At 39.3% G+C, this 26005-nt stretch overlaps 4 protein-coding genes and 1 long non-coding RNA gene across 10 annotated transcripts; 3 read left to right on the top strand and 2 right to left on the bottom strand.

The window, feature by feature from the left end:
- Window positions 1-469: 469 nt before the first annotated feature.
- Window positions 470-2172, top strand: LOC111779701 (pentatricopeptide repeat-containing protein At4g38010-like). 2 transcript variants are annotated; one of them, XM_023659819.1, is made up of 2 exons: window positions 470-1857; window positions 1942-2172. In XM_023659819.1, the coding sequence occupies exons 1-2, from the start codon at window positions 509-511 to the stop codon at window positions 2057-2059; spliced, it is 1467 nt and encodes a 488-aa protein (XP_023515587.1). In that variant the 5' UTR covers window positions 470-508; the 3' UTR covers window positions 2060-2172. The 2 variants fall into 2 exon arrangements, with proteins under 2 accessions (XP_023515587.1, XP_023515586.1); XM_023659818.1 differs by having other exon boundaries at window positions 470-2172.
- A 1966-nt stretch (window positions 2173-4138) lies between these two features.
- LOC111779652 (xanthine dehydrogenase 1-like) lies at window positions 4139-16769 on the top strand. 4 transcript variants are annotated; one of them, XM_023659749.1, is made up of 15 exons: window positions 4139-4286; window positions 4366-4647; window positions 6172-6271; window positions 6368-6476; window positions 6772-8277; window positions 8599-8841; window positions 9847-10161; window positions 10306-10545; window positions 11811-12095; window positions 12199-12420; window positions 12515-12676; window positions 13714-13848; window positions 13955-14191; window positions 15279-15452; window positions 16251-16769. In XM_023659749.1, exons 2-15 carry the CDS (start codon window positions 4512-4514, stop codon window positions 16491-16493), a joined length of 4107 nt encoding a protein of 1368 aa, XP_023515517.1. In that variant the 5' UTR covers window positions 4139-4286; window positions 4366-4511; the 3' UTR covers window positions 16494-16769. The 4 variants fall into 4 exon arrangements, with proteins under 4 accessions (XP_023515517.1, XP_023515518.1, XP_023515519.1 ...); XM_023659750.1 differs by having other exon boundaries at window positions 4165-4286; window positions 4450-4647; XM_023659748.1 differs by having other exon boundaries at window positions 4171-4365; window positions 4450-4647.
- Window positions 16770-17289: 520 nt separating this feature from the next.
- Window positions 17290-20089, top strand: LOC111780190 (protein slowmo homolog). Its single transcript, XM_023660522.1, has 2 exons — window positions 17290-17539; window positions 19339-20089. The coding sequence occupies exon 2, from the start codon at window positions 19389-19391 to the stop codon at window positions 19944-19946; it is 558 nt and encodes a 185-aa protein (XP_023516290.1). The 5' UTR covers window positions 17290-17539; window positions 19339-19388; the 3' UTR covers window positions 19947-20089.
- A 160-nt stretch (window positions 20090-20249) lies between these two features.
- On the bottom strand, window positions 20250-22657 carry LOC111780192 (zinc finger A20 and AN1 domain-containing stress-associated protein 8-like). 2 transcript variants are annotated; one of them, XM_023660524.1, is made up of 2 exons: window positions 22478-22657; window positions 20250-20969 (listed from the first exon to the last, which is right to left on the bottom strand). In XM_023660524.1, exon 2 carries the CDS (start codon window positions 20955-20957, stop codon window positions 20433-20435), a length of 525 nt encoding a protein of 174 aa, XP_023516292.1. In that variant the 5' UTR covers window positions 20958-20969; window positions 22478-22657; the 3' UTR covers window positions 20250-20432. The 2 variants fall into 2 exon arrangements, with proteins under 2 accessions (XP_023516292.1, XP_023516291.1); XM_023660523.1 differs by having other exon boundaries at window positions 22351-22653.
- Window positions 22658-23401: 744 nt separating this feature from the next.
- On the bottom strand, window positions 23402-25363 carry LOC111780329. The gene is made up of 3 exons (XR_002812830.1): window positions 24373-25363; window positions 24135-24239; window positions 23402-24056 (listed from the first exon to the last, which is right to left on the bottom strand). It is a non-coding gene; the product is annotated as an uncharacterized LOC111780329 (long non-coding RNA).
- Window positions 25364-26005: the final 642 nt, after the last annotated feature.

Here is a 26005-nt window from a genome sequence, read left to right as displayed (position 1 = left end):
GAGAATTTAACCTTTCGACCTAAAGAAATCACTGTTTAGTTAATCTTCGTCCCTATTTAGTTAACGAGGAGAAATCACTCCCTACTCTCTTCTTCATTCACCGTTTAAACGAAAATTCTCTATCTCGTTCCAGGTGTGTTACCGTAGGACCTTAGTCTCGCAAATTAAATGGACATTTCACTCCTTGCCCTCGTCCTCATTCACCATTTAAACGAAGATTCTTTGCCTCGTTCAAGGTGGGTTACGGTAGGATCCTGGTCTCGCTGGTTAAATGGACATTTCACTCCCTAATCTCTTCCCTATTTACCGCTTAAATGAAAATTTCCTGCCCCGTTCAAGGTGGATTACGATAGGACTATGCTCTTGCGAGTTAAATAGACATTTCAGTTCAAAACGAAAACCCGACAACAATCCATTGGTTGTTAATACCATATTTTAGTATTGTCATATTAAAAGACAAGTCCACCGGGTTTGTGAAGGATGAATGGGCGAATGGTAGAGCGATAGCATGCCATTGAGACCTCCAAAACTCTCGATTTCAAGCGCTCAACTATCCCAAATCCACGCCCAACTCCTCACAAATCCGAAGCCCCACGTTTTCAACCCTTTGCTCGGTGCTTTGGTGGACTCCGTCGCCCCTGAAAATGGCCTCTTCCTCTACAACCAAATGCTTCGACACCCATCTTCCCACAACCACTATACCTTCACTTACGCCCTCAAAGCCTGTTTTCTTCTCCATGAAACCCACAAGGGCCTCGAAATCCATGCCCGTCTCATCAAATCAGGTCACCTTTCTGACATCTTCATCCAAAATTCTTTGCTCCATTTCTACATTGTCGATGGCGATGTTCCTTCTGCTTCTCGAGTCTTTGATTCCATCCCTGACCCAGATGTGGTTTCGTGGACTTCGATCATTTCGGGGCTTTCCAAGCTGGGTTTTAAAGAGGAAGCTCTGGGTAAGTTCTTGTCCATGAATGTGAGCCCTAATTCTGCTACTCTTGTTAGTGCTTTATCTGCTTGTTCTAGTCTAAGGTGTGTTAAGATTGGAAAAGCCATACATGGGCTAAAATTGCGGAGTTTGAATGTGGAAAGTGTTAGTTTGGACAATGCCCTTCTGGATTTTTACGTTAGATGTGGGTCTTTGAGGGGTGCACAGAACCTGTTCGACGAAATGCCTCAAAGAGATGTAGTGTCTTGGACTACGTTAATCGGAGGTTATGCACTGACAGGATTATGTGAAGAGGCTGTGAGGGTATTCCAAAACATGGTTCATGCGAGAGAGGCCATACCCAATGAGGCCACTCTAATCAATGTACTATCTGCATGTTCTTCCATGTCTGCTCTGCATTTGGGTGAATGGGTACATTCATATATCAACTCTAGGCACGACGTGATAATCGATGGAAACATTGGAAATGCTTTGATTAACATGTATGTAAAATGTGGCAGCATGGATAAGGCAATTTCAATCTTCAAAACTGTTGAACACAAGGATGTCATATCATGGAGCACAATCATAAGTGGGTTAGCCATGAATGGCCAAGGCAAGCAAGCTTTTGGTCTCTTTTCACTCATGCTAGTTCATGGCATTACTCCAGATGCCATAACATTTCTCAGCTTGTTATCTGCATGCAGCCATGGTGGGTTGATCAATCAAGGCTTGATGGTGTTTGAAGCCATGAAAGACGTTTACAATGTTGCACCTGAGATGAGGCATTATGCTTGCATGGTGGACATGTATGGGAAGGCTGGGCTTTTAGATGAAGCAGAGGCGTTCATAAAGGAGATGCCTGTGGAAGCAGAAGGGCCAGTTTGGGGAGCGCTGCTTCATGCTTGTCAACTCCATGGGAATGAGGGGTATGAGAAAGTTAGGCAATGGCTGCTTAGCAGCAAGAGCATTACAGTGGGAACTTATGCTTTGTTATCGAATACTTATGCTAGTTGTGATAGATGGAATGATGCTAATGAAGTTCGAGACGCCATGAGAAGTAGAGGACTGAAGAAAATGGCTGGTTGTAGCTGGATTGAATTGGCTGATCCCTTGAATCCATTGGGTTGAATGTGGGAGAGTCGAGAAAAATGGGGTAAGAGGTTGAAAAGTTCATGCTTTTTTGTTAAGTGTTGCAACAAGCAAGTTTGTTGGATGATGAAAGTTCTATATCGACAAATTTAGGGAATAATTGTGGGTTTATAATCAATGAATACTCTCTTCATTGGCACGAGGCCTTTTGGAGAGAGGCCCAAAACAAAATCATGAGAGCTTATGCTCAAAGTGGACAATATCACACCATTGTGGAGAGTGGTATTCGTCTAACATGGTATCAGAGCCATGCCCTAAACTTAGTTGTGTCAATAGATTGGTAAATCTTCAAATATCGAACAAAGGACTCTAAAAAGAAAATGAGTCAAGCCTCCTCGAAGGCAGTAAAAAATGACTAAGACTCTAAAGGAGTCGAGCCTCGATTAAAGGGAAGGCGCACTTTGTTCGAGGGGAGGTGTTGGATGATGAAAGTCCCACATCAGCTAATTTAGGGAATGATCATGAGTTTATAATCAAGGAACACTCCCTCCATTGGTATGAGGTCTCTTGGGAAGCCCAAAACAAAGACACGAGAGCTTATGCTCAAAGTGGACAATATCATACCATTGTGGAGAGACGTGTTCGTCTAACAGAGTTGATATGATCGCTTTGAAATAATGTTAATGTTTAAGGGTAAAAATGAGAATTTTGAAAATTAGGTACGATTAAAACTTACACTAAAGTTTAGCAACACCTATATAATATAATATATATATAGTTTGAATAAAGTAACATGATTTCACAATTGTATGTATAGAAATGGTTACATATAGTTTCAACATGATTTTATATAAATATTTCAAAAGAATGTGTGATAATAAAAATATCAATACATTCCAATCCAAGAAACCAAACAAGATTATATTATCATTTTACCCTAAAGTGTACTATTTCAGTTTAGTTTATTATTTCATGTTTGTCTTTTAAAATTAATTAAAAATTAACAAAATTTATTAAAATTACAAGGACTAAAAATAAATATTTAAAATTATATAGATTAAAATGAAGTTAAATTCACCGTCTAAATTAATAAAAAAAATAAAAAAACTCCTAAACTTACTTTTTTTTTTTTTTTTTACTTTAAATTATAAAAATAAAAAATCCTCTTATCATTAATATTTTATTTCAAAAATAGTTTTTTATAAAGATAAAATGTGTTAATGTACTTTTAAAAATTTTTTAAACTAATCGTGACAAAATATTTTAAAACTTTTATAAAAAATTCGAGCGGTATTAATGAAAGTTTTTAAAGTTTAAGGATTTTTTTGTAACATTACTCAAAGTTCAAGAGTATTTTTAAAATAAAGTATTCACTATTTCCATTTAAAATGAATAATAAACGAATTATTTAAACTTATTCAAAAGTTTAAGAGTCCAAGCTTGGTGAGAAGACTTTGCAGGGGTGATCCGCTCAAATGTGGCATCATCTACTCTTTGGTAGACGGTGAATAACGCCTTCTTCTCCTTCTTCATCTCCTCCTTCCTGAATCCATTCATCGTCGTGTCCTTCCTGAATTCATTCATCACCGTGTCCCATACTCCCCTTCTTCGAGTCCAAAACCATTTGAATTTGAAAGCAATCAAAACCAAAAGTAAATTTTTGGATATATTTTAAATTATTTGGTTAAGATTTTTCTTTAGATAAATTGTTAAATTTATGTTATATTTAAAAAGAATTTTAAAAGTTTAAACCTTTTCTTAATCTATAAACTAACTTTGGTACCATTCATATTAAAATCTGGAGTAAGTTTCATTACTAAGAAAAAAAAAAAGTTAGCGATCTTTCCTAGTACAATTTCAGGTGAATTATCAATTTCATCCTCTAATTTTAAGTAGAATTCGTACATTAATAACTCATTTATGACTCTTTTTTCTCGAGCAAAATATTAAAAATTTGTACTTTTAAAGGATGAATTTAGAAATGTTTTTCTTTTGTAAATTGCTTTTTCACAAAGAAATTAAGTTAGTAATGATTATTAGTGCAAGAAAATCACTAAACCACAATAAGGAAGTCGTCCATAACATGACATGGGATTTTTCTAGTAAAATTTCCCTTTTTTTTGATCTAATTTAATAATTTTTTAGTGGGAAAGGTCGAATTTCAGTGTCAGCATTGAAGAGGCCGAGTTTATCCTTTTCGTCGATTGCTCTGGCGTGAATGTTTCCACTGCATCCACCTCGTTTTATTCGTTGTTAATTATTACTGGTAAGAGTTTTATGGACAGCTGAACGTTCCATGTGAGCAAGCGCGAGCAGAATGATATGTTCTTAGTGTTTCATTTCAGGTTTGATTGTTATCGATTTTGGGCTCGTGGGTATTGGGGTGTTCTTCTTGTTGTTTCATTTTGATCATTGAATTGCTTTCTCAGCTGCTCTTGGTTCTGAGAATTTGATCGTGTTCTGAGCTCCGGCGAGTTTTTTAGCGACCCAGATGGGATCTTTGAAGAGTGAAAAGGATATTGAACAGGTTGGGGAGGATTCGAAGGAGGCTATCGTTTATGTTAATGGGGTCCGGAGAGTTCTTCCGAATGGATTAGCCCATTTAACTGTTCTTGAATATCTTAGAGGTAAAGGGATTTCTGGGTTTGTTCTGTTTTGGCTCTTCTTATGCTTGGTTAGAGTAATTTGCTTCATCAATGGCTTTTTGTGTATCATTTATGAGTAATCCTGTACTATGAGCCCACCAAGTTTGTCGATCAGCTTGCTCTCTGTTTTGAATTTTGTGGATCGTGGAATTTAGTTTAAGATCAAGTAGGGTATAAAGTTCAATTACAAACATTTTTTGTTGATTCGTAAGCGTTTATGTAATAGTCTAAGCCCACCGCTAGCCGATATTGTCTTCTTTGGGCTTTTCTTGATGGGTTGCCTCTCAAGGTTTTAAACGCGTATTCTAGGGAGAGGTTTCCACGCCCTTATAAGGAATGCTTCGTTCTCCAATAGATGTGGGATCTCACAATCCACCCCCCTTGGGGGCCTAGCGTCTTCGCTGGCACACCGTCCGGTGCCTGGCTTNAGGGAGAGGTTTCCACGCCCTTATAAGGAATGCTTCGTTCTCCAATAGATGTGGGATCTCACAATCCACCCCCCTTGGGGGCCTAGCGTCTTCGCTGGCACACCGTCCGGTGCCTGGCTTTGATACCATTTGTAACAGCTTAAGCCCATCGCTAGCAGATATTGTCCTCTTTGGGCTTTCCCTTCAAGGTTTTAAACACGTTTGTTAGGGAGATGTTTCCACACCCTAATAAGGAATGCTTCGTTATCCTCTCCAACCGATGTGAGATCTCACAATCCACGCCTTTGGGAGTCAGCGTCCTCGTTGGCACACTGTCCGATGCTTGCCTCTGATACTATTTGTAACAGCTCAAGCTCACTCCTAGTAGATATTGTCCTCTTCGGGCTTTCCCTCAAGGTTTTAAAACGCGTCTTCTAGGGAGAGGCTTCCACACCCTTATAAGGAATGACTTCGTTCTCCTCTCCAATCGATGTGAGATCTCACAATCCACTCCCCTTGGGGGCCAGCGTCGACGTTGGCATCTCACAATCCACTCCCCTTGGAGACCAGCATCCTCGCTGGCACTCCGCCCGGTGCCTTGCTCTGATACCATTTGTAATAGCTTCAGCTCACCACTAGTAGATATTGTCCTCTTTGGGCTTTTCCTTCTAGGCTTCCCTTCAAGGTTTTAAACACGTTTGCTAGGGAGAGGTTTCCACACCCTAATAAGGAATGCTTCATTATCCTCTCCAACTGATGTGGGATCTCACAATCCACGCCTTTGGGAGCCAGCGTCCTCGTTGGCACACCATCCGATGCCTGCCTCTGATACTATTTGTAATAACTCAAGCCCACCCCTAGTAGATATTGTCCTCTTCGGGCTTTCCCTCAAGGTTTTAAAACGCGTATGCTAGGGAGAGGTTTCCACACCCTTATAAGGAATGCTTTATTCTCCTCTCCAACCGACGTGTGATCTCACAGTTTAAGAAAAACTTTTTCCTCGCCTATCAAGAATTGTTCTTCAAAAGATTTGTTAAATTTGATAAGATAATGAAAGACGATGTTGAAATTGTACTCTTTTTTGTTTCTGCTGATGTAGATACTGGTTTAACTGGGACCAAGCTTGGCTGTGGGGAAGGTGGCTGTGGAGCATGCACTGTTATGGTCTCCAGTTATGATTCAAGTTTAAGCAAATGCATGTGAGTATCTACTTGGGTTCTTACCTGCACGCTTTCCAAAATCGACTGTAATCGAATTATCAAGCTAAACTTTGCATAAACACTATCTTTTTTCAGGCATTATGCTGTTAATGCTTGCTTGGCTCCTCTATATTCTGTAGAAGGGATGCATGTAATAACAGTGGAGGGTTTGGGTAGCCATAAGCGTGGATTGCATCCTATCCAAGTAAGTTATGTCACTTTCAGGCTCTTTCAAGTACTTTGAATATCTATGTTGTTTTGAGTATTGCATAAGACTGGTTCTGATGATTAAAAGCTCAGCTCAGTCCTGAAAATTCTGATCCTTTTATTAAATCTTGATCTTATTGGCTTTAGAACTGTTCATCAAAGTTAACTAGGACCCTAAACAGTATATCGTACTTGTCGAGGATAACAAATAAGACTTCGAGCTAGCTATGGTCAACGATAATCGAAGTTTTATAAACTATATTGTCAACTTTCTCTAAATTAATTCATTACAGGAGTCATTGGCAAGCTCCCATGGTTCACAATGTGGATTTTGTACTCCTGGTTTTATCATGTCCGTGTATGCGTTATTAAGGTCGAGTAAAAGTCCACCTAGTGAAGAGCAAATTGAAGAATGTCTTGCAGGAAATTTGTGTCGATGCACAGGTTACAGACCGATCATTGATGCATTCCGGGTTTTTGCAAAAGCTGATGACTCAATATACACGAATTCTTTGAATACTGGTGAAACAGATGAATTTATTTGCCCTTCAACTGGGAAGCCATGTTCTTGCAAATCTAAAACCGCGAGTGAGAGGGTCGACTGCTCGGAAAGTATAGCTCATGGCAATAGGTGTGAGCCAGTTTCTTATAATGAGATTGATGGCAGCTCATACTCAGATAAAGAGCTTATTTTCCCTCCTGAGCTGTTTCGAAAGAAACTAAGTTATTTGAATTTGAGCGGGTCTGGTGGGCTTAAATGGTTTAGACCCACAACGCTTCAAGAAGTGTTAGACTTGAAGGCGAGATACCCCGAAGCCAAGTTCTTGGTCGGTAATACCGAGGTTGGAATTGAAATGAGGTTAAAGAAAATGCAGTATAAGGTTCTGGTCCATGTTATGCATGTGCCTGAGTTAAATATGATTAATGTGAAAGACGATGGCATTGAGATAGGAGCTGCAGTACGATTATCGGACCTGCTGAGCGTTCTAAGAAAGGTTACAGCTGAGCGTGCGACACATGAAACTTCATTTTGTAAAGCGTTTATCGAACAGTTAAAATGGTTTGCTGGGACACAAATAAGAAATGTTGCATCTGTAGGTGGGAACATATGTACAGCAAGTCCTATATCAGATTTGAACCCTCTCTGGATGGCTACAAGAGCGAAGTTCGTAATTATTAACTGCAAGGGAAAGATTAGAACAACATTGGCCGAAAATTTTTTCCTTGGTTATCGTAAAGTGGATTTGGCGAACGATGAACTCTTACTCTCTGTATTCTTACCATGGAGCAGGCGTTTCGAGTATGTCAAAGAGTTTAAGCAGGCTCATAGACGAGATGATGACATTGCCATTGTAAATGCTGGTATACGTGTCTTTCTCGAGGAAGAAGGTAAAAATTGGGTCGTTTCGGATGCATCGATCGTTTATGGTGGGGTTGCTCCATTATCACTTTCAGCAGTAAAGACTAAAAAGTATATAATTGGCAAAATTTGGGATCAAGTGCTACTCAAGGATGCATTGAAAGTCTTAGAAGAAGATATTTTGCTGCACGAAAACGCTCCCGGAGGTATGGTGGAGTTCCGAAAATCTTTAACTCTAAGCTTCTTCTTTAAATTTCATCTTTGGGTATCTCATGAGATGGGGAGGCATAATCTTATTGAGGAGAACGTTCCGTTGTCGCATCTCTCTGCTGTAAAATCGTTTCATCGGCCACATGTTATCGGAAGTCAGGACTATGAGATCAAAAGTCATGGCACCGCTGTTGGCTTACCCGAGGTTCATCTTTCTGCAAGACTTCAGGCAAGTAAAATCGAATCATTTTATATATTGAAATGTTCCAACTGCATCTATAACACACTAACATCGGATACATGTCCATTATCACTCTTAGCTTTAATGGTAATCGGCATAAACGTTGTTTTAGCTTTAATTCTTGAAGCATTTAAATGGATTAAAACTCGGTACCGTGCGCGTTTGTATTATGCTTTTTTGTAATTATTAGCTTAGTATGATTCTTTTGGTTGGGAGCTCCATTCGATCGAAATTGTTTAATAAAAAACTTAGTTGGGCTCGTAGAATATATCACGGAGAATAATGTCGATACAGTACTTTTAATTTTAGGTCACAGGAGAGGCAGAATATACAGATGACATACCGTTACCTCCTCATGGTTTGCATGCTGCTTTGATTCTGAGCACGAAGCCTCATGCTCGCTTGCGTCGCATAGATGACTCGGAAGCCAGAAAATCTGCTGGTTTCGCCGGTATCTTCCTGGCCAAAGACATTCCAGCTGATAATAAGATTGGGCCAGCTATTCCTGATGAGGAGCTTTTTGCTTCAGAATTTGTCACTTGTGTGGGACAGGTAATGAAACCTTATACTACATTGCCATTTCCCAACTTTACCTTGATGTTTGATTCCATATGATATCTATTATAAAGAGTTGGGATTATAATATGTGTATGGTAACTTTATGTGCTATGCATGTAGCAACCAATAATTGGGCTCGTGTTTTGGCCTCTTGCGTAAACGTTTGGAAAATGACCGTTTTTTTAAAGCTCGAGGTGCACTAAGGTGCAATAGTCCTCTCGGACTTGAAGCCTCAACTTTTTATGTATGAAAAAAAATAATAGCCCAAGCCCACCGCTAGCAGATATTGTCCTCTTTGGGCTTTCCCATTCGAGCTTCCTCTCAAGGTTTTTAAAACGCGTCTGTTAGGGAGAGGTTTCCACACCCTTATAAAGAATGTTTCGTTCTCCTCCCCAACCGATGTGGGATCTCACAGTCCACCCTCCCGCGGAGCCCTGCGTCCTCGCTGGCACTCGTTCCTTTCTCCAATCGATGTGGGACCCCCACCAAATCCACCCCCTTCGGGGCCCAGTGTCCTCGCTGGCACATCGAATCATGTCCACCTCCCTTTGGGACTCAGTCTCCTTGTTGGCACGTCGTCCGGTGTTTAGCTTTGATACCATATGTAATGACCCAAGCCCACCTCTAGCAGATATTGTCCTCTTTGGGCTCTCCCTTTTGGGCTTCCCCTCAAGGTTTTTAAAATGCGCCTGCTAGAGAGAGGTTTCCACACCCTTATAAAGAATGTTTCGTTCTCCTCCCTAACCGATGTGGGATCTCACACTTCCTTTACAATAATTATAACGAAAAGGGCAAACTAAGTCACTTTAAAGAGGCACCAACGGTTGAATTCCCAAAACATGTCCACCAGAGAAAATGAGCAATGAATATACAATCACTCTCAACAAGAATCCAACTCTCTGACCTGCCACCATCTCTAAAAGTTACTAATAATTTGTTTTAGAAATTTAATTTCATTATCTATTCTAACCTTTTGAATTAAACGCAACTGTTTTGCAGATCATAGGAGTGGTAGTTGCTGATACTCATGAAAACGTGAAACTTGCAGCAAGAAAGGTTAATGTAGAATACGAGGAGCTCCCGGCTATACTATCAATCGAGGATGCTATCCTTGCTAATAGTTTCCATCCCAACACTTCGAAGTGTTTGAAGAAAGGGGATGTGGAATTATGTTTCCAATCAGGTCAGTGTGATAAGATCATTGAAGGTGAAGTTCAAGTGGGAGGTCAGGAACACTTTTACTTGGAGCCAAATAGTAGTGTGATATGGACATTGGATTCTGGTAATGAAGTTCATCTGGTTTCATCAACACAAGTATGGTCTACCTCTTTTTCGTAACTTTCTTGCACGTTTTCTCCTGTTTTTGTGATGTTATACCTTCTTTAAAAATGATAAGTTCTGATGGCGTCTTTGAAATAGGAAAGTATAATGAATAATTTATAACTTTTCTTTGTGCAGACTCCACAAAAGCACCAGAAGTATGTTTCTAGTGTTCTTGGGCTTCCAATGTCCAAAGTAGTTTGCAAAACGAAGCGGATTGGTGGCGGATTCGGGGGGAAGGAAACAAGGTCAGCTGTGTTTGCTGCTGCAGCTTCAGTCCCCTCGTTTTTATTGAATCGACCAGTGAAGATCACGTTAGACAGGGACACAGACATGATGATTACAGGGCAGCGGCATAGCTTTCTTGGAAAGTATAAGGTGTTCTTTTATACTCTGTTTGCCTTTACTGTTGGGTTTTAATTTGATTTTGATCTTTACAAACTTGGGAAATAAACACTTGAATGCGTTCGATGTTGCTCATAGCACATAATTCGAAGAAAAATTCCCCCTTCACTGGATAAGTAAAACAGCCAGCGAGTATGAAAAGGGAAGAGACGTCCTCCTCAATAACGGTGTTACTATATATAAATGAACCGACATCATCAGCGATGTCATTCTTTTTTTCTCTAATTTTTATAGATATGAAAAAACTGTTGGAATCATAGAGGGAGAAGACATGGCCTTCTTTTTATCCTTATTGTGTGCTATGCTAGATCATGTTTGTAACGGCCCAAGCCCACTGCTAGCAGATACTGTCCTTTTTGGGCTTTCCCTTTCGGGCTTTCCTTCAAGGTTTTTAAAACGTGTCTGCTAGGGAGAGGTTTCCACACCCTTATAAGTAATGTTTTGCTCCCCTCTCCAAACGATGTGGGATCTCACAATCCACCCTTCTTGGGAGCCCAACGTCCTCATTGGCACACTGTCCGGTGTCTGGCTCTGATACCATTTGTATCAGTCCATGCTCGCCGTAGTAGATATTGTCCTCTTTGGGCTTTTTCTTCAAGGGCTTCCCCTCAAGGTTTTTAAAACGCATCTGCTAGGGAGAAGTTTCCACACCCTTATAAGTAATGTTTCGCTCCCCTCTCCAAACGATGTGGGATCTCACAATCCACCCTCCTTGGGGGCCTAACGTTCTCGCTGGCACACTGCCCGGTGTTTGGCTCTGATACCATTTGTATCAGCCCATGCTCACCGCTAGTAGATATTGTCCTCATTGGGCTTTTTCTTCAAGGGCTTCCCCTCAAGGTTTTTAAAACGCATCTTCTAGGGAGAGGTTTCCACACCCTTATAAGTAATGTTTCGTTCCCCTCTCCAACTGATATGGGATCTCACAATGTCAAATAACCACTAAACAATATACTCAAAAGCTTAAGCTTATGCTATAGCAAATTTAATTTCTTTACACTCCTCTCATTTGGGGGGTTCAAAAATGATCATGAAGCTAGATGGATGATCATCACTATTTTATTGAGGAGGCAATAAAATAATAGAAGTTCGAGTACACGACCTCCTACTTTGGAACCATATTATATCGCCATTGATTGAAATATTATGAAACTTCGTGATTGACCAACTTATTGCTTCTGTTTTTGCATTCGTTGATAACTTCGTGACGACGATTAGATTTTTAATAACTGATCCAGGTTGGGTTCACAAATGAGGGGAAAGTGCTGGCTCTTGACTTGGAAATCTACAACAATGGTGGAAATTCATTAGATTTATCTCTTGCTATACTCGAACGTGCCATGTTTCACTCGGATAATGTTTACGAGATTCCGAATATGAGAATTCAGGGAAAGGTTTGCTTCACGAATTTTCCTAGTAATACTGCTTTCCGTGGATTCGGTGGTCCTCAAGGGATGCTTATTGCTGAAAATTGGATCCAAAGAATTGCTGTTGAAGTTAAGAAAAGCCCAGAAGAGATAAGGGTAAGCTTCATAATGTTGTTACCTATTACTAATATCGATAATTGTTCTCATTGTCGTTCTCTCGACGCTGTGACCGTTACTTTAGCATTCTATATTTCTATAGGAAATCAATTTCCAAGGTGAAGGGTATATACTGCACTATGGTCAACAAGTTCAACACTCTACCCTGGGTCCGCTATGGAATCAACTTAAGACATCTTGTGACTTTGATAATGCTCGTAATGAAGTCGAACGATTTAACAGTCAAAACCGATGGAAGAAGCGTGGTGTTGCTATGGTTCCTACAAAGTTTGGCATATCATTTACATTAAAGCATATGAATCAGGTGGGAAAAGACTTTGCTTAAAATAATCGTGCTATTATTTTGGGCAAGATTTCATACGTTAAATGTCTGAGCTCGTTCGTTTTGATGACCATAGGCAGGTGCTCTGGTTCATGTCTATACCGATGGGACCGTTTTAGTTACTCATGGAGGTGTTGAAATGGGGCAAGGGTTGCATACAAAAGTTGCACAGGTTGCTGCTTCTGCGTTTAATATTCCTCTTAGTTCCGTCTTCATATCGGAGACGAGTACGGACAAGGTAATATGAGATTTATTTGAAATGCTTATACATTTTTCCTCGGACAATATTTGAAATGCTGTTGTAGAGATATTATTTTTCTAACAACCTAAGCCCACCGTTAGCAAATATTGTCCATTTTGACTCGTTACGTATCATCGTCAGCCTCACAATTTTAAAACGTGTCTAATTGGCAGAGGTTTCCACACTCTTATAAGTAGTGCTTTGTTGACCTCTCCAATCGATGTGAGATCTCACAATCCAACCTTCTTGGGGGCCAACGTCCTCGTTGGCACACTCCCGATATTTGGCTCTGATATCAGTTGTAATAGCCTAAGCCCACCGCTAGTAGATATTGTTCATTTTGACCCGTTACGTATCATTGTCAGCCTCACGGTTTTAAAATGCGTCTGAAAGGGAGAGGTTTCCACACCCTTATAAAGAGTGCTTCGTTCACCTCTCCAATCGATGTGCGATCTCACAATTGGAGAACCAAGTAGATCGTTGGAGAGCCATTAGAGGATGAATGCAAGAAGGAAATAGTGGCTGGAAATGGGGTGGACCATATAAATCTTTTTTGGATAAGAGGGTTGGCTTGTTCGCTCGGTTAGAACAAGTGCCGCACAATCGCTATCCCGCTGCCGCAAGAGTGCGATTGTGACACAGAACTCTCTTCGTAAGAGATTTTGTCTTTGCTTGGATCATCATTTACTTGTACATTTAATCTTCCACGTTTGAGCACTATTCAACCGTTGTTATCGAGTTTTAGGAACTTTTCTTTATTAGTCTCCTAAGTACCACAATGGTGCACGTTGTAATTTTACTCGAGACACATCGCCACAACTCTATCTACCTTCTTGTGTCGTCTCCTCTTCTAAACAATATGAATTCTTTGATGCTTGTTCCAATCATGCAAGTTCGTACTTTAGAATATATCAAATCGCTAATATATTCCGACTAGTCGAACCTTTTCTCCATTCTATTTTGAGATTGTTAACAAGACCGGTATGTTTCGACTGATGGTTTGTTTTACGCCCCCCGTTCTTTTGTGAAAACAGGTTCCTAATGCATCTCCTACTGCAGCTTCTGCAAGCTCTGATATGTATGGAGCTGCAGTTTTGGATGCATGTGAGCAAATCAAGGCAAGAATGGAGCCTATTGCTGCCCAACATAATTTCAGCTCTTTCACAGAGGTATTGTGTACATTAAGGGTTTGATGAAAAACGAAAAGAAGACATGTTTCGCGATACTGTTTCCAATTTAGATATCGTATCATGTGTCGTCGTTCATTGTTTTCAGCTGGCATGTGCGTGCTACGTGCAAAGGATCGATCTCTCTGCTCATGGTTTTTTCATCACACCTGAAATTGGGTATGATTGGACAACTGGAAAAGGCATTCCCTTCAGATATTTCACCTATGGTGCTGCATTTTCAGAAGTAGAAATTGACACGTTAACCGGAGACTTCCACACTCGGTCCGCTAATATCTTCCTAGATCTTGGACATTCTCTCAATCCAGCCATTGACGTTGGGCAGGTACTCCTCATTTCCTATTCTCCGTTCCGGTGAAAGTTATTGGGAGGTGGCTGTTAGATTATGGAGCCGACTGCTTATGCTTATTTATAGCTTAGTCTACATAAGTCTACATAGTAAAACTATATATATAGTAAATGACATATAAAGTAAATGATCATAAATAGTAAATAACTATATACAGTAAAAAGTTATATCTCGTAAAGGTAGATAGTTACATATCTGGTAGAGGTATATATAGGAAACTGAACCATATATATACCCATGTAGTGCTTTGAAAATGTACTTTATGTATTCTCTCTTATGTATTCTCTCTTACTGTACATACCTGAAGTCATCAATATAAACCGTTAGCCAATATTCCTCCTTGTATTTCCTCTCTCCTGTTCTTTGTGTTCATCTAGATTGAGTGTGTGCGCGGTTGTGTGATTCTAACCGTGGCTAGTTTAACCATATTCCTCCTTGTATTTTCTCTATCCTGTTCTTTGTGTTCATCTAGATTGAGTGTGTGCATTGTTGTACGATCCTAACAGTGGCTAGGTCTAGCCAATATTCCTCGTATTTTCTCTCTCATGTTCTTTGTGTTCATCTAGATCGAGTGTGTGCGTTGTTGTGTTCCTAACGGTGGCTAGGTTTAAAATATAACAGATATTCTGACCTCAACCATTTGCTATGGGGTCAAGCTACCTTCTTTGCTGCTTTGTGGGGTTGTGGTCAGAAAGGAACAATAGAACTTTTCGAGAGGTTAAGAGGACGAGTAAGGTCTGGGAGGTGGCTCGATTTAACGCCTCCTTTTGGAACTCGGTCACTAGGCCGTTTCGTAATTATGATCTTAGTTTAGAGTCTGTATCCATATTCGAGTATCAATTTTTGTAGTTCTTGTTTGATTCCTTTGGACTGAAACCTCTGGATTTCTTTTCATTGTTCGGGTTGAGAATTCTTTTCGTCAATATGGATTAAACGTATCATATAGCAGCGTTGTTACCTTCTCTTAGTGCCTCGAGATTTCACTATTTAGATATCGTCGATGCGAGACTCATCGTCGTAATCACATATAAACGCTTTTTTCTTCGGTTTGTTTATACAACAGATTGAAGGAGCATTTGTGCAAGGACTGGGTTGGGCAGCTCTAGAGGAGTTGAAATGGGGAGATCCAGCTCATAGGTGGATTGCTCCTGGTACTCTCTATACGGCTGGACCTGGAAGCTACAAAATTCCATCTATGAATGATGTTCCTTTCAAATTTAATGTCTCTCTCTTGAAGGTATGTTCTCACATTTTCTTTTTGTTGATTTTAACTAAATGCAAAAAATATATGCTCGAAAAACGTGAAAACGAGTGAAATAACTGTTCTATCGTAGAAACACGCCATAGCTCGGGGTATTCCTAAAAGAACGTAATCCACCCGCTTAAGCTTTTGGATTAAGGGGTGACCCGCTTAAGATTTTAGATTAAGGGAGTGTAATAGCCCAAGTCCACTGTTAACAGATATTGTCTGTTTTTTGGCACGTTACGTATCGTCGTCAGCCTCACAGGTTTAAACGCGTCTAAAGTGGACAATATCTGTTAATGGTGGGCTTGGCCTGTGACAAATGGTATTAGAGCTATAAATCGGGCGGTGTGCCAGCTAGGACGCTGGCCCCTAAGGGGGATGGATTGTGAGATCCCACATCGATTGGAGAGGGGAATGAAGCATTTTTTATAAGGGTGTGGAAACCTCTCCCTAGTAGGCGCGTTTTAAAATCGTGAGGCTGATGGCAATATGTAACGGGCCAAAGCGGACAATATCTTCTACCGATGGGCTTGAGCTGTTATAGGGATGATTTAATATGATATCATAGCATGAAGTTGTTCTGTATTCGAGTCCTTGCAACGTCATTTCCTTTTCAATTACCGTTGTTTTCTTCTGGTTGGGTCGTCTACCTGTCCTTGTGGGAATCTCAAGTCGTCTCTCTGAGCCAGATCGAATTACAAATTATTGAGCTCACAGTTTTATCTTTCGTCTAATGTTCGGTTCATCGACGCGTTTATATGCATACTGGTTTCTTTGATTACTCGACAGGGTCACCCGAACGTGAAGGCTCTCCATTCATCAAAAGCAGTGGGAGAACCTCCATTCTTTTTGGCTTCAGCAGTCTTGTTTGCAATCAAGGACGCCATAATCGCCGCAAGGAACGAGGCGGGGCACGACGACTGGTTTCCTCTCGATAATCCTGCTACACCGGAGCGAATCCGAATGGCTTGTTTGGATGAATTCACTACTCGATTTGCTGGTTCAAATTTTCGTCCCAAGCTTAGCATATGAAGCAGTTGGATGCTAAGTTCTTTTGCTCATAGTTTAGGAAACACTGCAAAATAATCATTGTCATACCGTCTTCTGCACCCTTGTATGTGTATGTCGTAACCCTTTTTTTTTCGAGGAACTTTGAACGTTCGTGGAATTTCGTGACAGTGTAAGTATAAGTACAGTTCAACAGGTTAAGACATACACTCTTATCTTTCGCTCGGTAAAGAAATAGGTTGAGTGTACTTATGGGTCTCACAGCTTACTTCGCTATCGACCAAAATGTTAAAGGTTCGAGTCCCCGCGACGCACTCGTTATCTCTCATAATCTTGCGAGTCATTGGCTTTCATTATTTTACTCTCTTATTTATTCGATTCATATTTTTTATATTTAATTATTTTCGATCATTTATTAATTACAAAATAGGATTAAAAAAAAAAACTATTTTTTCTTACTCGATTATACTTTTCTTAATTTTTTTTCCTTTTTATTACCATCATAATTTTTTTCAAATAAAAATTATTTTCGACATAAATTATAATTCAACTCGTTAAAATAAAAATATTGTTATTAAATAATATAGATAGAATGGAACTATATTTTAAATTAATAATTTTTCTTATAATTAAAAATTATAATAAAAATATTTAATAATAATTGTTTGAAGTAATGTCTTAATTAGATTTGAATCTTCAAATAAATAATTAAATAAATAAATATTTTTTTATTACACTAAAAAGAGAAAATTAATTTTATTTATTTATTTATAAATTATAATTATAATTATAATTAGTAAACGAGGTCTGAAAATGGAAGCTTTAGGGCTAATGGTATGGATACTGAATTGCAGTGATGTGTCTTGTCTTTAGCTTCAATGGCGAAGGGCAGTTTCGTCATAAAATTACGCCATTATTTAAACTCGGTCCAATGCTTATGGTCTTCCTTTCACTGAAGCTTTGAATTACCGAGATTTTTCCTTCCTTTGCGGGTTTTGATTTTGAGATCTTGACCTGTCGGTACCGCCTTCTTCCGCCGCCTGCAAACGCCGTCTTCTTTCATCTCTCAGGTGGACTGTTTTTTCCTTTTCTTTAGCTCTTTGTAATTGATTTTAATTCGATTCTGCTAGGCGCATCGTTAAGGGTTTTGTGTGTTCATCTTATATGTTTTGATTATCTGTTGGATTTCTGTGGAGAATTGAGATTGAGATTGAGAAATGGATCCATAATGATTTGAATTACAAACTAGCTGCTTAGATGCCTGTGGAATGTGACCGAGTTGGGTGTTTTATCTTTGTATTCGAATCCAAAGATGAATTTGAGAGATTGTTGGAAATGGTTGAGAAGAAGCATGTGTTTGACTGCCGGTTCTTTTGATGGATCGTTGTTTGTAATGATGGGACTCTGATCTTTTCTTTCTTGCAAACGTTTGACTTGAGTGTGTTTGATTTGAGCTTGTTGAGAACATTTCATCTTTTTCCCTTTTCCTACTTCAGCTTTTGTTGCTACAGTTTGCTCTGTTTTGATGGCCATATGCAGTTTGAAAATTGTCTTTGAAGTCATTTGCACAAGGTGGAACGAACAGCCATTGATATTGACTAGAAAGAAAATGGCATTATAGTTGTTTGAGCGGTATGGCACCGTGTTAGAATCACAAAGCCTAGACGTTTTGACTGATAGTTTTTGGTATCTGAGCTTCTTGCATCTTACATCTTGGATTCTAAAGTTATTGCCATGAGTTACTTTGGAGGTTTTTCTTGCTGTTGTTGTTCAAAGAAGGGGAGAATATTCTTATGCTCTTTTGTTATTTGGATGGATCTGGAAGAATTGTTGATTTGTTACTCGATTCATTCTCTAGAAATAAGAATTACTTGAATAAATCTATTGGGCAAATAGGTGAAAGAACCGGTAGAATGATTGTGTGAGATCCCACATCGATTGGAAAGAGGAAGGAGTGCTAGTGAGGATGCTGGGTGGGCCCCGAAGAGAGGTGGATTGTAAGATCACACATTGGTTGGAAAAGGGAACGAAACATTCTTTATAAGGGTGTGGAAACCTCTCCCTAGCACATGCGTTTTAGAAACCTTCCGGGGAAGTCTGAAAGGGAAAGTCCAAAGAGGACAATATTAGCTAGCGGTGGGCTTGGGCTATTACAAAACCTCTCCATACCAGACGCGTTTTGAAAACCTTGAGGGAAAGCCGAAAGAGGACAATATCTACTAGCGATGAGTTTGGGCTGTTACAAAATCTCTCCCTAGCATACATGTTTTAAAAGCCTTGAGGGGAAGCCCGAAAAGAAAAGCCCAAAGAGGACAATATTTGCTAGCGGTGGACTTAGGTTGTTACAGAACCTCTCCCTAGTAGACACGTTTGAAAAACCTTGAGGGGAAGCCCGAAAGGAAAGGCCCAAAGAGGACCATATCTAGTAGCAATGGACTTGGGTTGTTACAAATTGTTTCTAAGCGGGTCAATTTGATTTTCAGTAGAACGCCTCCTTGCAGAAAATTTGTTTTTGCAAATGAACTATTATGAATTTTGAAGAACTCTTGGGTTGGGCAAAACCCAACGACTTAAGAAAATTAAAGTTTACAGTAACCTATATGATTTGATTTATGCATCTGTAATGTTCAAGTTCTTTAGTTTATTCATGTAGTCACTCTTAGCTGATGGATAATGTTTTTCTTTTGTCTATGTTACATGACGTGCTTTCTCCTGTCCGGATTGTATCAGAAGATACATTTCCATCATCTTCATTGACGTTTTTTGTTTTCCCTTTTCAATTCCTTTCCTGCTGAATTAGTAGCCATATGATTAATTTAAGCGGTGAATAGTAAGCGTTCGATTAATTTAGCGGTCTGTTCATATGCAGACTAGTTAACTGTGCCATTAAGAGGGTTGAAGGTATCAGAGAACAGTGTGATGGTTAGAGCATACTCTCAGGAGTACACTTACAAGCACCCGTGGGAACGGGTCACTTGTGCATCTTGGCGCAAATTTACCGACCCCGAAAACAAGCGTACATTATCCCATATTCTTGAAGTAGACACCTTAAACAGAAAGGTTGACCCAGAATCCGGGAAGCTATATACAACCCGTGCTATTACCATCCATGCCCCTGGACCATGGTTTATCCGTAAGATCGTTGGTCAGGATATCTGCCACTGTGTGGAATCCACAGTTGTAGATGCTTGGTCGCAATCGATGCAACTCACCACTCGGAATATCAGTCTCCAGAAATTCATAGAAGTGGTGGAGAAAATCAGGTATGACCCTCACCCAGATAATCCGAACGGATGGACAATTTGCAGACAGGAGACGAGCATTCGAATCAAGCCATTGTCAGCACTCGCATCGATGGCTGAAAAAGTCGAGCAACGGTGCGCAGAGAGGTTTGTGCAGAACAGTGTCAAGGGTAGAGAAGTGATGGAGAGGATTTGTAAGTATCTTGAAGCTGAATCTAGCGGCCTCACAATCTAACTTTTACAAGTTCGAAGTGATCTGTGAGAATATGGGCTATTTCTAGAGCTGTTCTCTTCACAATAATTCTCAAGGAGAAACAGAGAACATCATGTTAAGATTCTCCCCAAATTTTGATAAATATGAGATTTGATTATATGGAATCCTTCCTAGCTTTTGATTGCTTGTTTGTAGATTGTGAGTAAAATGGCCTCAAACATGAGCAGTATGCATTCATATACATATTCCTCGAGACACTTTATGACACGATACAGTCACGAAACATGCTTAGGATGATAACATTAAACCGTTGCAAGAACGAGAAAAATACCAATTCCTACACTTTATTCAAACTGCAGAGATGCCATGATTTTGCCATACCTCTTTCAAATATAACAATACACAACAGGTTACAAGATATGCATGAAGCAAAGCAGAAATCATCTAGGTGATGATGTCGATGATCAACGCATTAAAAGGTTCCAGCAAACTTTAGCTTGATTTGCGCTAGATCTTATCGAGCTTCTCTGCCTTCACAATGGGGTTGGCTTTAGCAATCGCATCCTGTGCAGAAGTATGATAATCGAAAGGGCAGTCATGTTTGTCGGAGTAACGATGAATGGCACAGAAGACGTTACCACATCGACAGTCGAATCCCATTAATCCAATTCGCTTGTTGCAATTGTTGCAACGTTTAGGTCTGTCCTTTGGCTTCACTCCACTGCTCCCTTCAGAAACAACCACAGGAGATGCCTGCATTGAGGAGATCTTAGGCTCCACCAAACTAACTGGCTCATCGACGACGACACCCGCGGTGACAAAGGGTTCATTTCGGTTAGAACTAGACGATCCATTCATGATACTTCCAAGAGTTGACGCACTCAGTTTAGCCTGATCTTGTTTCAACATCAAATCCCTGTGGCACTTAGAACACATATTCATAGTAGCTGCACTTCCGAAGAAGCCACAGTTGTTGATGCACAGAAGGGGACCCTCAGGGGGAGCTTGACAGCTTGCCTCATCATGTTCCATGTTCTTAATCTCCTGCAACACACATTCACATGAATTTGTTTCTTTTCTTTTTGGTTGGGAAACAGACAGATACACATGTTCAAAAACTACACATAAATTTCATTGAATAGGCAGACTGCACTAGGAATCAAGATGATGCCATGGCTACTAACCAAATAGAGCTACTATTACTATGTACTATCAAGTGAAGAGCTTGAAGATATCAAATTCAATAACCATACAAGTGCCAATGAACAAAGAATGTTATTCATGTATGTTTAAGGTACTGGTACTGAGATTAATTAGGGATATGAAATGATTAAGAATGATTCTTAGACTAATCTAATTCCTCGGTCTCAGAAGCCATTATTACAAGTCTGAAAATGAAAAACTTGCAACAAGTTTAAAATCATAAATTATAGAAGAGAAGTAAAGCATGAACAAGTCATAAAAGGTTATATGAGATCCCACATCGGTTGGAGAGGGGAACGAAACATTTCTTATAAGGTTGTGGAAACTCCTCCCTAGTTGACGCGTTTTAAAACCTTGAGGAGAAGCCTAGAAGGGAAAGCCCAAAGAGAACAATATCGATTAGCGGTGGGCTTGGGCGGTTACAAATGGTATCAGAGCTAGTCACCGGACAGTTTGCTAGCGAGGACGCTGGGCCCCCAAGGGGGTGGATTGTGAGATCCCACATTGGTTGAAGAGGAAATGAAACATTCCTTATAAGGGTGTGGAAACCTCTCCTAGTAGACACATTTTAAAACCTTGAGGGGAAGCCTGGAAGGGATGCCCAAAGAAAACAATATCTGCTAGCGGTGAACTTGGGCTATTACTGGTTATTCGTTATAACATAAGTACAACGTTAGTACCGAAATTAGCTTTCGTACATTATCAGCAGAAACCAAGATAGCCAGAGAGGATCAAAAGAATCAAAAGATCTTATAGTTTCATGCAAACAATGAGAAACATGGCCATAATTTTCCAGTCTTCATATCTAGAACACCCTTCAGTTAAATCCATACTCATTGGGAAAACTTGAACATATAAACTCCAAAGTAACAGATAATCCATTACAAACCGACCTTTCAACTCAAACCATGTAGTGGGGCATAAAAACAATGCTTGAATCCACAACCGAACCTTGATCAAAATGCTCGTGGACTTGAAAAAACAACAAAAATTTCACACCAAACTAATGATTTTGACAATCCAAGTAAGAATTAAACACTTCCCAAATCATCTCAATAAGAGTCTTGACCAGTACCAACAGCAACTCACAGAATCAAGAGCGCAACGATCCTAACATATATACTTCCATCACAACGCTCATAAATAACATAAGGAGAAACGTTATAATACATGCTTAGCAAACACATGGAAATTCACATAAAAGGAAGGGAAATTCTCATACCGCTTATGATGGGACGAAAAACCCTTAGAAACAAGGGTTCTCAACCAAGGAACAGAGCCCAAATCCTCGAAGATAAGGATCCGTTCGAGATATTGAAAGAAAACAAAGGGGGATTAGAAACCCTAACCCTTGAAGAAAACCCAGAGCGGAATAAGAAGGAAGAAAGAGAGAACTATATGTAATGCGCCATCTCCATTTCCGAAGCCAAAATTTCTCCGGAGGAAGAACTGTTGAGTACTGATTGATGCGACAAGAAGAAGAGAGAACCTTATGAGCTGTGGAATTTCATCAATTAAATTTTTGTAACTTTCAATTTCAATTTTAATTTAATAAAATTGAATGCGTAAGAATTTAACAACTTCCTAGAATTCAATGAATCATCGCTATTTTATTTGTGTGTGAAGTAGGCGACTCAATCTATATACTTTTCATGCATCAATTAGATATACCAACTACTTGAATACCTTTATTTGAAAGTCTCGAGATGATTTGTTAAAAAAAAAGAAAATTCTAGGTTTGTCTTGTCCGTTGTGAATTGGCAAGCTACTTTGCTACGTCTACTCCTACCCTTGCACAAGTTTCAATCTCGAGATATGATCAAGTCTTTACCCTACGACTGCTATAAAAAAGAAAAAGTTTTCCTACACGAATGGTGCAAGTCTATAGGAGAAACAAAGCTTCAACAGATCAATCTATTCCCGATAAAACTTCAAACTAAAAAAGTTATGTCGTTCCCATCACTTCAAGATTTTTTTTTTTTCGGGCTAATTCATCTACTAATTTTAACAAAGAAAAAAAAAATCATAAAACTAATTAATGTCAATATAATAAAAGAAATTTTATTTCAGTTTTCATTTGAAAATTTAAAATATTTATGCTTCATCGTTTGAAATGATAATTAATAAACTTTATTAGCTAAACTAGGTTCAAATTCACAAAAAAGGTAAATATTATAATGCATACCAACTCTAGCAACTAGATGCAATTTTCATTTCCATCGTGACCAATGATACTTTCTAAAAAATATTGTTAAAATATTTTCATTTTTCTACATAGTAACGACCTTATAAATTAAATCAATATCTTCAAATGTTCGATCGATGTAAGAATGGAACTAAATATGACATTTAATAAAACTCAGCGGGTAGCCATTAAGGTCAAAATTTTATAACTATATGCTACCGAAGATACTCGAACCAAACCTAAGCTAAACTTAAAGAAAGCTTAGTACTATATAATACCCTTCCAAATCTATTTCCAACCACTATTTGTCATGGGAAACTACTGAAGTGTATTTTGGCAAAGTTGGGGTTGGCTCATGCAAGGTTCTAGGATTGAGATACGGTTGAACTTGCAGCTGCAAACCAAATAAGAGGGCAGACAGAGATTCTATTCACATTCAATGATATCTTTGAAAGTAATAGAAGGAAAGGGCGTTCGCCACTTGAGCCGTATGCGGGATCAATGAAGAATCTCTTCAAAATTAGCTCTTTGATTAGTGGGGGAAGTCGACCTACGAGCACGGAAGAGTGTGGTACCGCAACCTCTCTTTAAGTAAAGGTCAAGTCTCTTTTGAAGCTAGAATGTAAGGAAATTGAAAGAAGCACGGAAAAGGGTCAAACGCGGTTGCTAGCATCGAAGAGAGCCGTCATAGACAAGAAAGTGGGAGTTCCGACTTGGCGAACGAGCTATTAAGTAGTGATGTTCTATTAAAAGGAAAGTAGTAGAAAGGTAAGAGTGCCATTGAATGAGGAGCAAAACACAAGACACACAAAAATGCTTACCTTGTACCACAAAGTTACTCAAGTTAGCTGCGGGAGAGGCATTACATGGCCCTGTGAGCAGCGAAGTAAGCTGATATGTCATCTTCAAAAGGAGCTGTACGCCATCTAAAGAAGCAACATAACAATCAGTAAACTCAACATTCATGAATCACAATCAATTTAATCTCCAATTCATCTCCATATGCCTGTATAAATATTGCTTCTCTAAATCCAATCTCCAACACCAATTTAATATTACCTTGAATTTGATTCTTCCTCCCCTCTCGTTCTTTTCAAGTTTTCTGTGCGTCTAACAATGGCTGGATTCAGCATCCAAGCGGCGATGAGGTGGTTCATGGCGACCATGGTGCTTCTGCTTGCTGTGGCAAGAGCTCAAGACAGTGGAGGACTTGCACCGTTGCCTGCCATGGATGCTGGGACTGGATTTCAGGTGACATTTTCCGGTGGTGGGGTTCTGCTATCGATTTTCATCAGCCTCCTTGCACTTCTCTGGCATTAGATACCAGATCTTCCTGCTTTCTCATCGATCAGTATGATTGGATTTTGATGGTTTGTATGTATATGTTGTTGTCATTGTGCTGGCACTATTTTTTCTTTCTCTGTGTCCATATAGACATGATTCTAAATGCTTTTGGTATGTAATCTCAGGGGTATTGTCAATAAAGAATTGTTTCGACATTAAGTTTACCGAGAACGAAAAATATGTTTCAGAGGATGATCATAAAAAATGCATAAAATATGAAGACACTAAGGTAGGAATCAGGCAATGATAACAAAGGGCAAGTAAAAAGAGAAGAAACGGGTTTCTGTCAAAGTTCCAACAATGCAGTCACTCTATACACTAAGAAAACAAAGAACTTACAATGAAAGCTTCCAAGAGAAGAAAAAGCCTTCTGTAAAGGATCTAATCGCTAGAGGCTTATCAAAAATGGCATTAAATTCAAATTATAATATCGCAATTAGCAGTGAGTGTCTTGAGATGATTAACTAGAAACATAAATCAGTAATCCAGGTTCTAAAACATGTAATGGAAAAAGTTCCGTAATCCACTTGAGTCAGCCGTGTATAGAACTGTATGAATCCAATTTCTATGTCTATCTTTATCCCTTCTATCGGTCTATCTGTAACGTCCTAAGCTCAACGCTAGCAGAAGCTTTTCCTTTCTGACTTCCCCTCGAGGTTTTTAAAACGCGCCTGCTAAGGAGAGGTTTCTACATCCTTACATAGGGAGAGGTTTCTACATCCTTACATAGGGAGAGGTTTCTACATCCTTACATAGGGAGAGGTTTCTACGTCCTTACAAATAATGTTTCGTTCTCCTCCCCAACCGATGTGAAATCTCAAAATATCTGTATGAATCCAAGTTCTATGTCTATCCTTCTCTCTTCTATCAATCTATCTATCTATAATGGCTCAAACAATGCATAAAAATAAGGATGATGAGTAGCCTTCAGAAAAAGAAAGTACAACATTCTCAACAGGCTCAGCGGAACATGATGAGAAAGTAATGGAGAAGAACAACCGACCTTTCAGAAAATAGAGATTAGCACCTGATGCCCTGACAACACCTATAGGATTATTTCAAATAGTCCAAGCAATTAACATACATCAAGCAGATTATTCAAGAATATATATATGTGTGTGTGTGTGTGTGTGTGTATATTCCAACACAGAACTATCTTTCTCAGATAGGATCCAATGCAGCAATATCAAAAGATGAAAAACAAAACCTCCTAGCTCAAAATGATGATAAGAAAATACTCTTCTATCTGAACTGACAGTATTAGATAGTAACAGAAATTGAATTGAAGCCTCAATGGACCCTTAAAAACAAAACAACTTTGACGCTTACCCATTCATAATTCGCACAT

The sequence above is a fragment of the Cucurbita pepo genome, chromosome LG18 (assembly GCF_002806865.2).
Source record: "Cucurbita pepo subsp. pepo cultivar mu-cu-16 chromosome LG18, ASM280686v2, whole genome shotgun sequence".
NCBI lineage: Eukaryota > Viridiplantae > Streptophyta > Magnoliopsida > Cucurbitales > Cucurbitaceae > Cucurbita > Cucurbita pepo.
Note: the sequence above shows the minus strand (reverse complement) of the source record. Positions and strands in the feature narration are given on the sequence as shown.

Bases quoted from the DNA above. Each gene is read 5' to 3' on its own strand.
- LOC111779701 (XM_023659818.1), top strand. From the start codon at position 509: ATGCCATTGAGACCTCCAAAACTCTCGATTTCAAGCGCTCAACTATCC.
- LOC111779652 (XM_023659749.1), top strand. From the start codon at position 4,512: ATGGGATCTTTGAAGAGTGAAAAGGATATTGAACAGGTTGGGGAGGAT. The intron at 8,278-8,598 runs GCAAGTAAAATC...TTTTAATTTTAG, and splicing joins ATCTTTCTGCAAGACTTCAG to GTCACAGGAGAGGCAGAATA. The intron at 8,842-9,846 runs GTAATGAAACCT...ACTGTTTTGCAG, and splicing joins TTGTCACTTGTGTGGGACAG to ATCATAGGAGTGGTAGTTGC.
- LOC111780190 (XM_023660522.1), top strand. From the start codon at position 19,389: ATGGTTAGAGCATACTCTCAGGAGTACACTTACAAGCACCCGTGGGAA.
- LOC111780192 (XM_023660524.1), bottom strand. From the start codon at position 20,957: ATGGAACATGATGAGGCAAGCTGTCAAGCTCCCCCTGAGGGTCCCCTT.